The sequence below is a fragment of the Adiantum capillus-veneris genome, chromosome 25, assembly GCF_014529385.1.
Source record: "Adiantum capillus-veneris isolate H3 chromosome 25, ASM1452938v2, whole genome shotgun sequence".
In the NCBI taxonomy this organism is placed as follows: Eukaryota; Viridiplantae; Streptophyta; class Polypodiopsida; order Polypodiales; family Pteridaceae; genus Adiantum; species Adiantum capillus-veneris.
The window spans coordinates 26,580,194-26,594,670 of NC_140955.1; the positions used below are offsets into that span (position 1 = coordinate 26,580,194).

The 14,477-nt window shown below is 42.9% G+C and overlaps 1 protein-coding gene across 5 annotated transcripts in view; it reads right to left on the reverse strand.

Annotated features, from left to right (window-relative positions):
* The window catches only part of LOC147424605 (MLO-like protein 10), a 65,599-nt gene that overhangs the window by 17,731 nt on the left and 33,391 nt on the right, over positions 1-14,477 (reverse strand). For all 5 annotated transcript variants that reach the window (XR_015186438.1, XR_015186439.1, XM_086500339.1 and 2 more), the window contains exons 9-14: positions 10,738-10,787; positions 10,607-10,647; positions 10,216-10,389; positions 10,101-10,136; positions 9,958-10,025; positions 9,824-9,884 (exon numbers count right to left, since the gene is read on the reverse strand). Coding sequence is in view for 3 of the 5 variants with exons in the window: in XM_086500339.1 (XP_086356465.1) it covers positions 9,824-9,884; positions 9,958-10,025; positions 10,101-10,136; positions 10,216-10,389; positions 10,607-10,647; positions 10,738-10,787 (430 nt within the window). In the remaining 2 variants the exon portion in view is untranslated. The remainder of the gene's footprint in view (positions 1-9,823; positions 9,885-9,957; positions 10,026-10,100; positions 10,137-10,215; positions 10,390-10,606; positions 10,648-10,737; positions 10,788-14,477) is intronic.

Here is a 14,477-nt window from a genome sequence, read left to right on the forward strand (position 1 = left end):
GCCCTCGCTCTATGGGAAAGGCAGTCTTGTAGATATCGCCTTTGAATACCCTTACCTGATGGTAACCACTTTTGAGATCAACCTTGTTGAAAACCTTTGCCCCATTGAGCCTATTGAGGATATACTCAATGTAAGGCATTGAAAACTTGTTCTTGACGGTCATCTTGTTCAAAGCCCTGTAATCAACACACAAACGAAACGAACCATCTTTCTTGCGGACAAATAAAATAGGAGCAGCAAAAGGACTTACATTAGGGCATATGAATCATCTGGCCACCAACTACATGAGTTGCCGCTCTAATTATTCTTCTTGTGTCTTGTTCAAACGGTAGAGAGCCTTTCTGATTGGTTGTCCCCCCCCCCCCCCGTGAGTTCGATGCCATGGTCCTCCAGCCACAGTCATAGGGGATGCCTATTTTTTAGCTTCCCATCCCCACTTGCCGTCCCGCCCTCTTTTTTACACTAAAAATCCATTTGAGCCCCATCCCCTGTTCCTTGTCACCTGACACGTCCCTTGTGACTATGCCTCCGGCCGCTCGGGAGGGAGACGGGTTGAAGATCATCCTGCAAAAAGAGGTGCTCATACTTCGTAAACAAAGTTGAATACCTATTTGGAGCCTTTAGGCTCTGAGTAACGGGAGAGGCATAGATAAATGCCCCTTGTGCTCCTCTTCGTAATTCACACTTCGCCTGCACATGAGAAATGAGAGGTAAAGAATGCAGACCCTCCTCACCACGAATATCATGGGAGAGTCACTTTTCGCATTTAGAGTGAGTGTATTGTCTGCCCAATCAATGAGAGGGTTATGCTTACGAAACCATCTAGTGTCCAAAATCATATCACATCCTTAGGAGACAACAACAAATTTTCTACGGAAGGAAGCTTGTTGAACAGTGAATAACAACACATCAAGACACTCTTGTGTAATGAGAGGGTCCCGACACCTCGAGAGGAGTTGTTTGGCTAGTCTCCAGGCGGGCTCTTTCAGCAAGAGAGTCACCAATCACATCATGCATACTGCCTGAATCAAACAATATGACAAAATGCCGACCTTTCACATGACCGTAACATTTAAAGAGAGACTCATCAATGTGTGTGTCAGAAACATGTGGAGAATCAGATAGATTCACTAAAGTGCTTGGGGTAGTTGTCGGTGTTTTGGGTTCTTTGGGTGGTGCTGTCTTAGGACATGCCTTCTTTATATGACCCTTGACATGACATTGATAACATCGACCTTCCTTTGCATAAATGATCTGTTCTTCTGGCATTATGTATCCTCCTATAATTCCTTGTGCAGCTTTTTCATTTGAGGTTAACTTAGGTTTAGCGCGTGTTTTAGCTTTACCCTTAGATTCATTTTGAGAGTTCTTTTCCGAAGGATTAGAGGAAGATGGACTAGAAGAGTTACCATTCTTACCGTTTTGTGAGTTATGAGGAGTCTGAGAAGTATTATTGGAAGACTTGTTCTCCTTGGGCTTTCCCTTATTGTGCTCCATCTCCTATGCGAGAGCAATTGCTACCGCCTTGTTGAGATCTATGGGATCGAGTACTTCGACATCAAACTTGATATACTCGTCCAATCCGAAAAGAAATGCCTCTTTGCGCTCATCATCCGATTTGCATAATTGGGTGCCGAGCTGCAAAACACGGTTAGAGAAAGACATAACGGGCATACCATTTTGCTTGAGATTGCGTCAATCTTCTTTCAACCACGCTAAGTATTGAGGTGGCATAAATCGCGCCTTGAGCTTTTCTTGGAAGTCGGCCCAATTGAAAGAAAGGGGCACGCCTTCCTCGGCTTTCTCCAAGTGCACGGCCAACTGTGCCTCTTGCCATGCGTGATACCAATTAATGGCAAACACTGGCAAGATACATGGTTGCCGTCAAAACTTTGCTATTCTTGTTTTCTTAGTTGTAGCAAAGTAAGCATTAAATTGGTGCAGCCAAGAATGAATGACATTATCTTACCGTCATATTTACTGAACATCAACTTCTCGGTGACTAGATTGTTGAAGTCCGCATCTCTACTTGTACTACTTGATGAACCGCCCACATCCTTGATTGGCACATCCTTGTTGGCTCCGATTCGAGGTGAGTATCTGTAGGACCAACTCTTGCATGCGTTGGTCTCTCTGCCATAGTTACCCGGAACGGGAACGGGGAGGAGGAGGAGGGGGTGGAACGGGAACGGGGCCGGGGCCGGGGCCGGAACGGTCCACTAAAGTAAGGCTTGAATTACCTCCATTCAGCTTAGTCCCAAATAACTCCTAAGCAACCCCAAAACTGCCCCCAAATCTGCCCCTCTCAAATTGCACCAAATATGTTCCCTAAACAGTTCTCAAATCTGCCCCAAAAGCCGACTTTTTTGCCCCCAAATGCCTACTTTTGTCCGTTCCGCCTCATGTTCCGCCTCGTTCCCCCCATTCCGGAACACCGTTCCGGAACGGCGTTCCATTCCCATCTCCGTTTCGAGAACGGGACTCGTGCGGAACACCGTCTCGGAACGTTTCGGCTGTGTTCCCCCCGTTCCCTATTACACTGCTCTCTGCGCCTCACGCTCTAATTCCAAAGCGGCTCGCCTTTATTTGGCCGCTATGCGTTGAGCTTCGCGCGCATGCTTGCACTGAACCTCCATTGCTGCCTTTTCGTTCTTTGCGGTCGAGATCCATGGTGGCGCGTTGCGCCTCTTGTTGAAGCATCATATCCATCATCAACTTGACCAAAGCCTCCATAGGATTTGGTGCAGTCCGTGGCGTAGATGGAGAAGGGGGAGGATCGGGGAACAATTCTCCTAGTGTAGAAACTTCTTCTTCACCCACTCCACTCTCATCACCTTCACGGAAAGTATCCATTCCGCTTCAGGTGATGACCATACCTTGAGATCTTGCGTACTTATGTTCTTAAGGAACTTGGGTTCTTGAGGTTCTTGAGTTCTTTAGCTTGCAATCGGTGTTTGAGAAGGCTTTTCTCTTACCCGAGCTCGACTCTTTCCTGCAAACGCACCCCTTGGCGGTCTTACGCTCACACCAAAGTTGTTTTTTCCCACCTCACGTCGATTGGCCAGCCGCTAAGTGCACGGTCCACTCTTAATGCGTGAAAAGAGGAACAAGGGGAGGTTGGACAAGCCCTTCTTTCTTGAGTTACCTGTCACTCTTCAAAAACACGAATAGGAATTGGCACGCTCAAGTGGACTTGGGTTACGTGCGATCCCAACAAGGAAAAAAAAAGTTTATGTGGTTCTTTCCTTGAGTGATATAGAACACTGCCAAAACGCTCTAATACCAACGTAAGGTGAAGCGGAAGTGAATGTTGATATTGCTCAAGATGAGTGCTCCGAAATGTGCTCAAGGATTCCTTTTACTTAAGGAAGGGAGGCCTTCCGTTCCTTATAGAGAGAGAGTGCAATGATCACAAACAAAGTGAATGCTACTGTGAATGAAAGTGCTGAGAATGAGAGAGAGAAGAATACGACACCGAACAGTTCTCAAAACCCTCCTCCTCCAAGGCCCCTCTCTCTATGGCATAGTGACATAAAAACCTGTTTCAGCCCTCTGAAACCCCGAAACGGCGAAACGGCCGAAACGTTTCGGCGAAACGTGCGAAACAAGTTGATTTTTTCTTTTTTGCCCCCTTTTGACCAATTAACCTCAAACAACCCGTTCGGGGATTTTTAAAGCTATGCACAAAGGCCGCCTCAAAAAATCGATAGATTTTTTACCCTCACGCACATCGAATAATCTCTCTCTCTCTCTCTCTCTCTCTCTCTCTCTCTCTCTCTCTCTCTGTGAACCTTACACGTCAGCATGGCCCCCTCGTCTTTACCTCCACGTTGTTGCAGCTGGCTGCCGACTTACCTTGTTCACTCGTGACTCAAGTCTCACATCTAGATTTTGGTATTTCATGTCTTTACATATGAATTTGTATGTATATTCAATGTATAATTATACGAACATACATATAAAACGAAACCTGTGTTTCGCTTTCTTTGAGCTCCGAAACGAAACGTTTCAGAAACCTCGAAACACCGAAACGCACGAAACCCCGAAACGTTTCATGTCACACTGCTCTATGGCGAGAGATGTCTATACTAAAGATTGTATAAATCTGGTACAATGGTCTAGATGCAATGGACATGCCGACGATGTCAAAGACAATGATGACGACGACGAGGACAGGCTGAAAACTGAAAACGCTAGGGCTGAAATGCTGAAATCTGGAAAACAAAGACTTTCTACTGAACACCGACATTGTGTCGGCGAGGATGGCGAAGACGATGACTCGGCAACGATGCATTGAAATCGCAGATGCTGAAATCTGAAAACAGCGGCCTGAAACTGAAAACGTTGGCTGATCCGAGGGTACGACAAGGATCTGCTACGGGTAGGTGAGATCTACAAAGCTAAGGACTAGATCTGCAATGGCTAATGGCTGGATACTGAAAATGCTACCTGACTTGGCTGAATTTGACGACGGAAACTGCAAAACGCTAGGCCTGATCTGCAATAGAAAACACTTGGGCTGATCTGCAATAGAAACGCTAGGGCTGATCTTGTTGGCTGAAAACGCTAGGGCTCTCTGCCGGTCTTGCTGAGAAGATGCACTGCAAGTTGCTGGAACTTCTTCTACTGCCTCTTATGTTGGGAATGAGCGCCCCCTCCTCTGCTTATATACATGATACAGGCTGGGTCGAGCAATCATCCCTACAACCCCATGACCTCATAAAATGTGGCATAATAAATAAATAAAATACCTGCAACTGAACTGCCCCAAAATGCCGTGGAAATTTGGGTGTACTGCCTTGGACAATGCAAGCGTTGGGTGGTACTGGGTGTGCAAAGCATATGCAACTACTCTTAAGTGACTGGACATGCACGGCCTGTGCACAGGCTCACAAAGATGCCAGAATACTTCCGGCTAACCTAAATCCTAGACCTAAGATAGCTTGTCCACATGCACATAGGGTTAGATGTGCACGTGACACTACCTTGAGGAACATTAAAGAATCATCAGCCAATGTTTGTCCTACAAGTTGTTGTCCCGAAGATAAAGAAAGTCCCACAATTTCATTATTTATTACCAAATGAGAAAGAAGCCTTAATATGGGGTGTAGCAATGGCAAAAAGTAAAGGGTTGAGAGGACAACCCTGTCTCACGAAACAAGCAATGATATGCTGTCAATGAAACCAGCATTCATCATGACACGAGAGGTGGAACCGGCATTGATGGTGTGTATAATATTCGACATACAAGGACCAAAACTTATAGCATGCATCAAATTCGGCAATGAAAGACCAAAAATGCTTTCTCTAAATCCAACTGAACCATAACAACCTATTGATTGGTAGATTTAGTATAATCAATGACCAGCTGAACATTAAGAATAGTATGCAAAATAGTGTGCCCTTTTATAAATCCAATTGCATTGGATAGATGCAAACAATTAGCAAAGACTTTCGTAAAAATCATATAAATTCATCCCATTAAGGAAGTAGGTCGCCCATTGTTTAAAGTTACAAGGGAAAGGGACCTTCGGTAATAGCTTAATAAGCCCAATCTTCCAAGAATTTGGCATGGTGCCAAAAGCCCAAATATGCTGACAAAGGGTTGTAAGTGGTTGCTTCAGAGCGTCTGCATACAGAGAAAATAATTCATTGGTAAGTCCATCCCATCCTAGGTTTTCTTTTTGGGCAAATGAAGCAAGACATCCTCAACCTCAACCTCGGTAATGTCAGTTTCAAAAGTAGCAGCCATATCAGGTGACACATGGGCATGCATCAAGTTAAACATAAGAGTTCCTAGCTGCCCATGAATCAACATTTACATTCTCTCGGGAATCCATCAAGGACCCAAAGAAAGCATGATACACAAAAGTCAATGCGAAGGGGTCCACAATCCTGTCTCTTACATCATTTTTCAGAATGATGATGTTTTCACGAGCATGCACGGGATGCAAATTGCAATAGAAACGATGCTCTGTCATTATTATCCAGTACTCGCTTGGTGATAGTTGCCACTCTAGCTACTTGATAGCTAGTCATGCGTAAATCAGTAATGTGTTTGGCTATACATTGTGCAACCGAAAGCAAAGTTTCATTATTGGTATCTACAACAAGCTAAGCATGAGTAGCATCCAATAGTGCCTCCAACATTATCAGTTGTTGACGATGGACATATGCATTATAAATACCATATTGCCACTAACATCAGCGTAACTGTGAAAGGTTTCAGACCCAAAACATTTCACCTTCGGCCAAGTTTTCACTAAAACATTTGACCGAAACGCCAGTATAGAGTTATGTATACACAAAATAGGTGCTCACAATGCAATGTATATGTGCACACTTTTTTGCCCGATAATCAATCTTGATAAAGATATATGATATGATCGTATATCAATGTCAGTTACAACTTAACACAACTCTCTTGTCACATGTAACGAGAGAGAGAGAGAGAGAGAGAGAGAGAGAAGAAGAAGAAGAGATACAAGAAATGCTCCAATCAATCTTGATAAAGATATATGATATGATCGTATATCAATGTCCGTTACAACTTAACACAACTCTCTTGTCACATGTAACGAGAGAGAGAGAGAGAGAGAGAGAGAGAGAGAGAGAGAGAAGAAGGCGAGATACAAGAAATACTCCCCTCACCTTCTAGATGTGTCACAAATTGCTGACATGTCAAGCCACTGAAGAACAAAGCCGACTTGCAGATCCAGGCCGAGGGGCCTTAACCCTAAGTGAAGAAGCAGAAGCAGCAGAAGAAGTTTTACCGACTTACAAAGTCTTGCCAAGTGGCCTATTTTTAAAGAAGAAGTTCCGCCAACTTTTGAGACCCCGTCCGATGGGGCCTAGAGGACATTAAGGCATTAAAATAAAGTTAGATCCTCACACGCGCGTAAACAATTGATGACATGGCAGATTGTACGGATTTCCGGATTTTGCGATGGCCTACTGACATGGCTGAGCTGTATAGAATTTCGTGTTTTACGCTGATTGCTGACGTGGCAAAGCTGTACGGATTTTAGCTTTTACGCTGGCAGCTTTTGGGGATCTATTTTTGAGCCAATTGCTTTTGAGTTTCAAGCTTTTCAGGTAAACTGCTTTTCAAGGCCAAGGGCCTTTGAATAAGTGTAGAGGGCTCAGTCTTTGGCATGCTTCAGTACGAAGGTGCAGAGGGTGGAGTACCGGCAATGTACTAAGTTCAAGTAATATAAAGAAATACCGAAAGGGGCGCCAAGGTTTGGGGCCAATACTCTCTGGGGTGGAACTTCGCCACTCCCGTGTTGTCTTTGTCTTTCAATTCAGTTGTTATTGAAGTGCTTAAAGTTGTTCAGTCTGTTCTTTTCCGTTGGCACGTGATGCCCGTCTTGTGATAGTATGACAAGTGTATACAATGAACGCATGTGATGTGTGCATGAAAAAGAGCGAGAGAGGAAGAAAAGAACCAGAATAGCCGCTAAGTAGAGACACATGCTATAAGCTTGAAATAGAATATACATAATAAATAAATAAATTTTTAATGGCCAAATCCTCTCAAGGGAAAAGGTTTTCCAAGCATTTCACTTTGCAACGTTTCAAGCTGCTGAAACACGTTTCGCAGTGACGTTGATTGCCTTGCCACCATCCACACATTGGCAACAAATACATCCTAACGATCAAAAGAGGGAAATGCGACAATAAAGCTGGAATGAGCCATATGACCTTTGAACACATACTACTTCGAAAAGGAGCTATTGAACTTCAGAGGAGACCTTGCTAGCAAGGTTTTGAGCATATACACAAGCTGCTCCAATATTTAAAACATCACGAGAAAGTGGTCCGAAAGAACATGTTGGCGTTCCACAGTCACTGTCAAAACCTTAAGTAAAAAACCATCGTGATGCATAACATAAATCCTATCCAATCGATCCATAGAGCGGAATATTGGACCGATTGGAAAATTCCAGGGAAATCCCATGGGGCAATGTGTAACCAATAAGGCCTCTTTTTGGGAGAGTCCCAAAGCATGTAGAATCTACCTATTCGTTGTTCGTACACGAGGTGGCACAAGCACCTTACCAAAACGTTGCATAGTGGGATACAATAACTGCCAATACACGGGCAATACTTCACTTCTACACATATGAGACATTCCTACTTTAGGATCGTTTCAAATTCAGTATGAGGACGCCATGCAACCGTGTCCTCCACTCTATCTCCAAATCTGTGTTTGCTTGGGGTGATCCTAATGATAGTTCTCTCCTTCGGTGTACCCTTTTCTCCCATTCCTGTCCCTCAAGTTTCAAGATTTGACTTGCAAATTCGTATGTCAGCCTCTATCACTACTGACGGAGAAAGTGTCAAGTTTCTTAACTGGCTTTTGAATACTCTTAAGGATCCCAATCTTACAACTACGAGAGCTTCTCGGATCTACAACGGTGTGAAACAGATGGAGTTTTATGATTCATTCCATATGAACCATGTTTGATGTCTGCATTGCGAGACAGAGAACCTATTTTTGTTAAAGGGGCCCTTTCACAGCCAGAGTGGAAGGAGGCTATGCAGACTGAGATTGATTCCAATTGAGAAGAATGGTACATGAGAGTTGTTCCAAAACCAAAGAAGCAAAGGTAATTTGTGTCAAATGGTGCAAGACCTATGCAAGTCGAACAGCCAAGCATAGGCAGAGTTGGTAGCCAAAGACTTTTCTCGAGAGCCCTATGACAAGGTCTTTGCACTGACCACATGAATGGCCCTGAGAGAGAGCTTTTAGCGATATCCTGGGCATTTTGGACTATGGATGTACCTGTAGATACTCAGTTTTATCACCTTTCAGCTTTAGACTGGTTTTTCTATTTCTTTTAGAGGAGATATGTATCCTTTGCATGTAAGGTTTTATCTCGCAGGTCATACTGGTTTCTTTGAGGCAGCAATATACTCTCTCTCTCCCTCTGTTTCTTTGTTGAACAAAGAGGGCACAGACCCGAAGGAAAAATACACAGAATATCGATTACATCAGAAGAGTGATCTTATCGATGGCAAAGATACAAAGCCAAGAAAAGACCAAGACTACTTCTTGGATTTCAACCTCTTATATCTCCTAAGTAATACAACTCTTATCAGATACAAGAGGCAGAAAGTTCTACTAGATACAGCTGAAATTTGGCCAGACGCCAAAGGCCAAGAACTGGGAAAAGCCATGGGACAAAACCTTTCCTAAAGAGAGTAAAAGTGTTTGGCAACCTAGTGAACAAAAAGAGGAAGAAAACACCCAGCAGCTCTGTAACATGCATACCACAAACCCACTAAACAAGAGCACGTCCACCCATAAGAGTTGGGAAGCCAAAGAAGAAGCCCAGCATGGGTAAAGATCACCAACAGGAGCCAAACTACACGGCATTAGACACGGATAGGACCAGGAGCGATCTACGAAAACTGCAACAGAGACCGAAACAGGTAGAGCCCGGGCTGAGTTTCTTTGCAGCCAAAGAGGAAAAAATAGGCAAGGGAGAGGTATCATGCCGAAAGGGAAACAACTGCAGAGAACCTGAGCGACACCCACCACTCGAACCAGGTAAGTATTAGATCTCCTGATCTGCCTTCGTCTCTTTCCATGCATAACCCAAATCTCTAGGAATCATATCAAAAACTTGAGCTCGTCATGTTTGATGCCTCTTAAATATTCCAATTGTCAAGCTAACAATATGTCTGGTATTACAAAACTAAAAGCTTCTTCAGGCTCTTTCTGCTCCCTTGTAGGAGACCTTATTGTCCCCGTCATATAAGACATACACATGAACTACTATGAGTAACATGAAAAAAGATTTTGGTGTACATTTACCTGTGAAACAAGAGCATAGATTGGAAGCATAACGTAGCCACATATCAGTTGCGCTAGAGCTCTGCTACATCAAACAATGAGCATAAGACTCTAGTTCACCACATAATGCCTTATTTTGCAAATCAGAAACGTACCCAAGCAGGAGACGCCCTAGAAGTATATATTGGTGCTTGTAAAAGCAACTGCCGCTTGAGAATTCAAACTGCACTTGAAAAGAATCATAAGAGGTTAGCATAGCTCCACTGTCCTTCAGTGCAAGGAAGAGTCACCAGCCTACCGTGGTCCAAAAGTGAAGCGATAGCTCAAGAGCATCCTGCCACAATGTCACCAATTCAAACTCAGCATCCACATAATATGTGATGCCAAAGTAGCAGTAACCGACAGAAACAGACCTGAAATAGTATGTAATGAATCAGGTACAAAATAAGTCTGGGGCTTCCAAACCAAAATAGCTCATCAGTTGGCTTGACATCAGGTAGGCCCTCGACAACAGCGTGTTTCTCAAAGCATTGCACGGCCATTTTTGTAATGATATGCCGTAACTTTGTTCCAATAGCAAGAACCATCTACTAGAAAGGAAACCAAATCAAAACGCAGAAAATAACAGCAAACCTGTTTTAGCTAAGCATGTTGCAATATTGCTAGTCCAATTTACAATCTTGATTAATATGCATTTTACAAGGGAGTCTGTCATTGCAGATGGATAGCTAGCTAAGACTGGCTTTTAACTATGTATACAGCCATGAGCCTTTTGGTTTATAACAGAAACTAAACAGCACTTACAATCAAGGGAATGAAAGAGACCCAAAAGTACAGCCCCCATCCTAAAATGAAAAAACAACAAACATCATCATCTGTAATTGGCAGAAATTTAAAAAATTGATGTGTAGCAACCAACCTGGAAGCCAGTTTACCTTGGACATTCAGAAACGTCAACAGGACCATATACCCCCACAAAGAAGGACTGACAAAAAAGAAAATAACCCAAACCGTAACTCAAATCTGATGTCCAATGATCATTAAATAAAAACAGGAAAAAACTGTAGCCACTCAAAGCACATTAGTAGCCACAAGCTGGCATAATCGAAATCACACGTAATTCCATTCTATGGCCTTGAGAACAGGGAATACTTTCCTTAAATCTACCAATTGTCAGTCATAGTGTCATATTCCACAAACATGCAAGTGTAATAAGACCTTCCGGGAATTTGACTTCATGAGCTCCACCATCAAATTTTTCCACTTTTAAACATGTGACAGTATTGTGCGGTAATATGTGGCCTGCAAGCACCTTTTTATGAAAAATATAATATCTCTTATGCAAAAAGTAAAATGATCAAGAGTAATTCAATTTCATATCTACAGGGACATGTTTCTAAGACTTTTGTTCTATCTCTACATTCTCTTCCAAGCAATGGCATAATAGCCTTGCTCTCAAAAACAATGCATTCATCATCCTTGTTTTGTTTCATTTTGGATCTTGCAAGTGATAATATGGGATATAGGAACATAGCAGGTTTCCGAACTGAAAACCCCCCTCACCTAGAAAACCCAATAAACAAGAAAAACAACCAAAAACAAAAAACTTCTGCATCCTGTATGCTTTATAAATGTAGGTTCACACCACATGAAGGGGCTCTCATGACCGTGGCCAGATTAAAGACAAACCTGTTCCATGGAAGTTCCGATATGAACATAAGTTACCTCTACACATACCCATAATGTTTTTCCTTATGAAACACGCTATCATCTATCGGCGGGTTATGTGTGCATACTGAAATGCCATACACTTTTCAAGGTGTCCCGACTATCCCTCTGTTAGTATCTTGGAGTGCATACAGGTATGACCTCCATCCTTAAACGTAAGTAGTATGTCACAAATGTGATAACGTGGCATACTAATTTAAAATAACATGTCTAAGCGCCGGAATCAAGTGGACCCGTTTCAAACTTCAAAACATAATGATGTGGCACATTTTCCGACATCCCAGTATTTGCAGCGGATTTTTAGGGATAGTATGAAAATCTCAGATTTTCGGGGATTTGCCCTATGGGCGCCAGCTTTTCATATTTGATGCTTTTTTTGGCCTTGGACTTTAAATATGAGCCTTCAAGGCCCCCTCTAACAATTTACGGTGCACAAATTGCAGAGAAAGTTCTCCTCGGGAGTTGTACTTTGTAATCATCAATAAAGAAAGAAATACCGACGGGAGCGCCAGGCTTTGGGACCAATGCATTTGGAGGCAAAACTCCCCCACTTCGTGTCTCTCTCTCTCTCTCTCTCTCTCTCTCTCTCTCTCTCTCTCTCTCGTATCAGCTTTCACCCCACCCCTACCCACTATTTCCTTTTCAGTTCTTTGTACTTCTAACCTTTTGGTCTCATAGGTCATTTTGGCCTTTTGAAGACGTTAATATTACATTTCATTTCTCTCTTGAATAAGAGGTCTTGAGTTCAACTCTCCTGGTCGGATAGATCTTTAAGGTCTCTTGGGATAGTTTCTTGCGACATTAAAATTCTCTTCTTCTTCTCCTCCTAGGTCATTTTGCCCTTTTGAAGACGTTAATTACATTTCATTTCTCTCTTGAATAACAGGTCTTGAGTTCAACTCTCCTGGTCGGATAGATTTTTAAGGTCTCTTGGAATAGTTTCCTACGACGTTAAAATTCTCTCCTCCTCCTCCTCCTCCTCCTCCTCCTCTCTCTCTCTCTCTCTCTCTCTCTCTCTCTCTCTCTCTCTCTCTCTCTCTCTCTCTCTCTCTCTCTCTCTCTCTCTCTCTCTCTCTTAGTTTATTGCAATTTTTGTCCGTGTGTTGCTATTGATTTCTCACTTGGGTATCCAAGCCTGTTACAATGGTATCAAAGCTCAAACGATTCCCCTCCTATGGAGGATCCGATCCAACTTCTTCTGCACACATGGGTTCCAATAATGAACCCGACAGAGAGGACAACATCCGACCTACTACAATTTTGCCCAAGAATAAAAAGCACTCAAATCCTAGCATGGAAACGAAGAGAATCAACAAAGATTGCAACGAGGCCAAGCCTTCTTTTGAAGCATGGGGAGAGGACTATGGAAAGCCTTCTGCACGGGATCTCAACAGATCTAAGTGCAAGTGATAGCTTAAGATTGACACCTGTGCAAGGCGCCTCCAAGGACACAAATTATGAGAAGCATATGAAGAGTCGTCTGATTGTTGAGGTTTACGACGAATGGCAGAAGGTCATCCACACTCTGACCATGTCTGCAATGAAGACCAAGGCAAATCTAGGTGCAGAGAAACGGAAGCGATACTCACAGGAAGAGTTTGACAAAGCTTTTGAACAGAAATCAACAAGTTAATGAAAGCTAAAAGCACTCTTGAAAGGGCAACAAGCCGAAGGAGGCTATCAGATCAAAGAGCGTATTTTCTTTGAGGACAATCCCAATTCTTCTTCGTCTTTTGACAATTCCAACAATTCTTCTTCCTCTAGTTCCAATAAGGATGAGAAGAAACTAAAGAAGCGAAGGAAGGACAAGAAAAGTAAACCAAAGAAAAAAAGCCTACAAAGCACAAAAACCAGTCTACTAGTTCAAAGGAGGAAACCTCTTCCACCTCTAACAATTCAAAGTGATGCCCACACTCTTGGTACAAGTTCGAGGAAGAAGAAGAATCACTTGTTACAAGCTACTCAGTATGACAACCTGGAAAAGATGAAGAAGACTACTAAGGAATTCAAGGATGGGGACCAAGCGGTCAAGTTTGATACTTTTTTGGGCTACAAGGATTCCCAATGCCTTTTCTCCTTATAGTCACATTTTTGGGATACCTTTATGCGACGGATGAGTCAGTGTCCAAGTCATTTGAAAAAAATCTTCTAAGAAGCACAATAAGAAATCCACACGGCCTAGATTGACAATAGAGCAACGTGCAAACTACTTCAAAGAGGGCAAATGCTATGGTTGTGGAGAGGTTGGGCACATTCTACTAAGTGTCCAAACAAAGAATCACAGAAAACCATTGATGATAAATCAGAAGTGTTCCAAAGACTTAAAGAGTGATGTAGGACAGGGAGCCAAAGCAATAAACCACCAGATCCTATTGCACAAGGAAATGAAATTGAAGGTAAGCTGGTCCACCGATATTTGGTCATGTTCAAGAACTATTTGGCTCTTGATGCAAAGTGGATGGTGGAGGAGGACTAAGCAGATTCTCCTCAGTTACTAGGGCTATATCTTGAGGCTTTTGGTTTAGTTGTGCCTATTCCTTAAGTACATGTTGAAAGGACCAAATCCTATTGCACAAGGAAATGACATTGAAGGGTAAGCTGGTCCACCGATATTTGGTCATGTTCAAGAACTATTCGGCTCTTGATGCAAAGTCGATGGTGGAGGAGGACTTAGCAAATTCTCCTCAGTTACTAGAGTTATATCTTGAGGCAAAGTGGATGGTGGAGGAGGACTTAGTAGATTCTCCTCAGTTACTAGAGCTATATCTTGAGGCTTTTGGTTTAGTTGTGCCTATTTCTTAAGTGCATGTTGAATGGGTTGAATCTAGTGCAGTGCGTGATGCATTGAAATGGTAAGTCCTAAAAAATTGATTGATTGATGTATTCTTGAAAACGTGTACTTGTTTGAGTGCAAGAGGTGAGTGAAATGCCTAAGAGGGCAAATGTT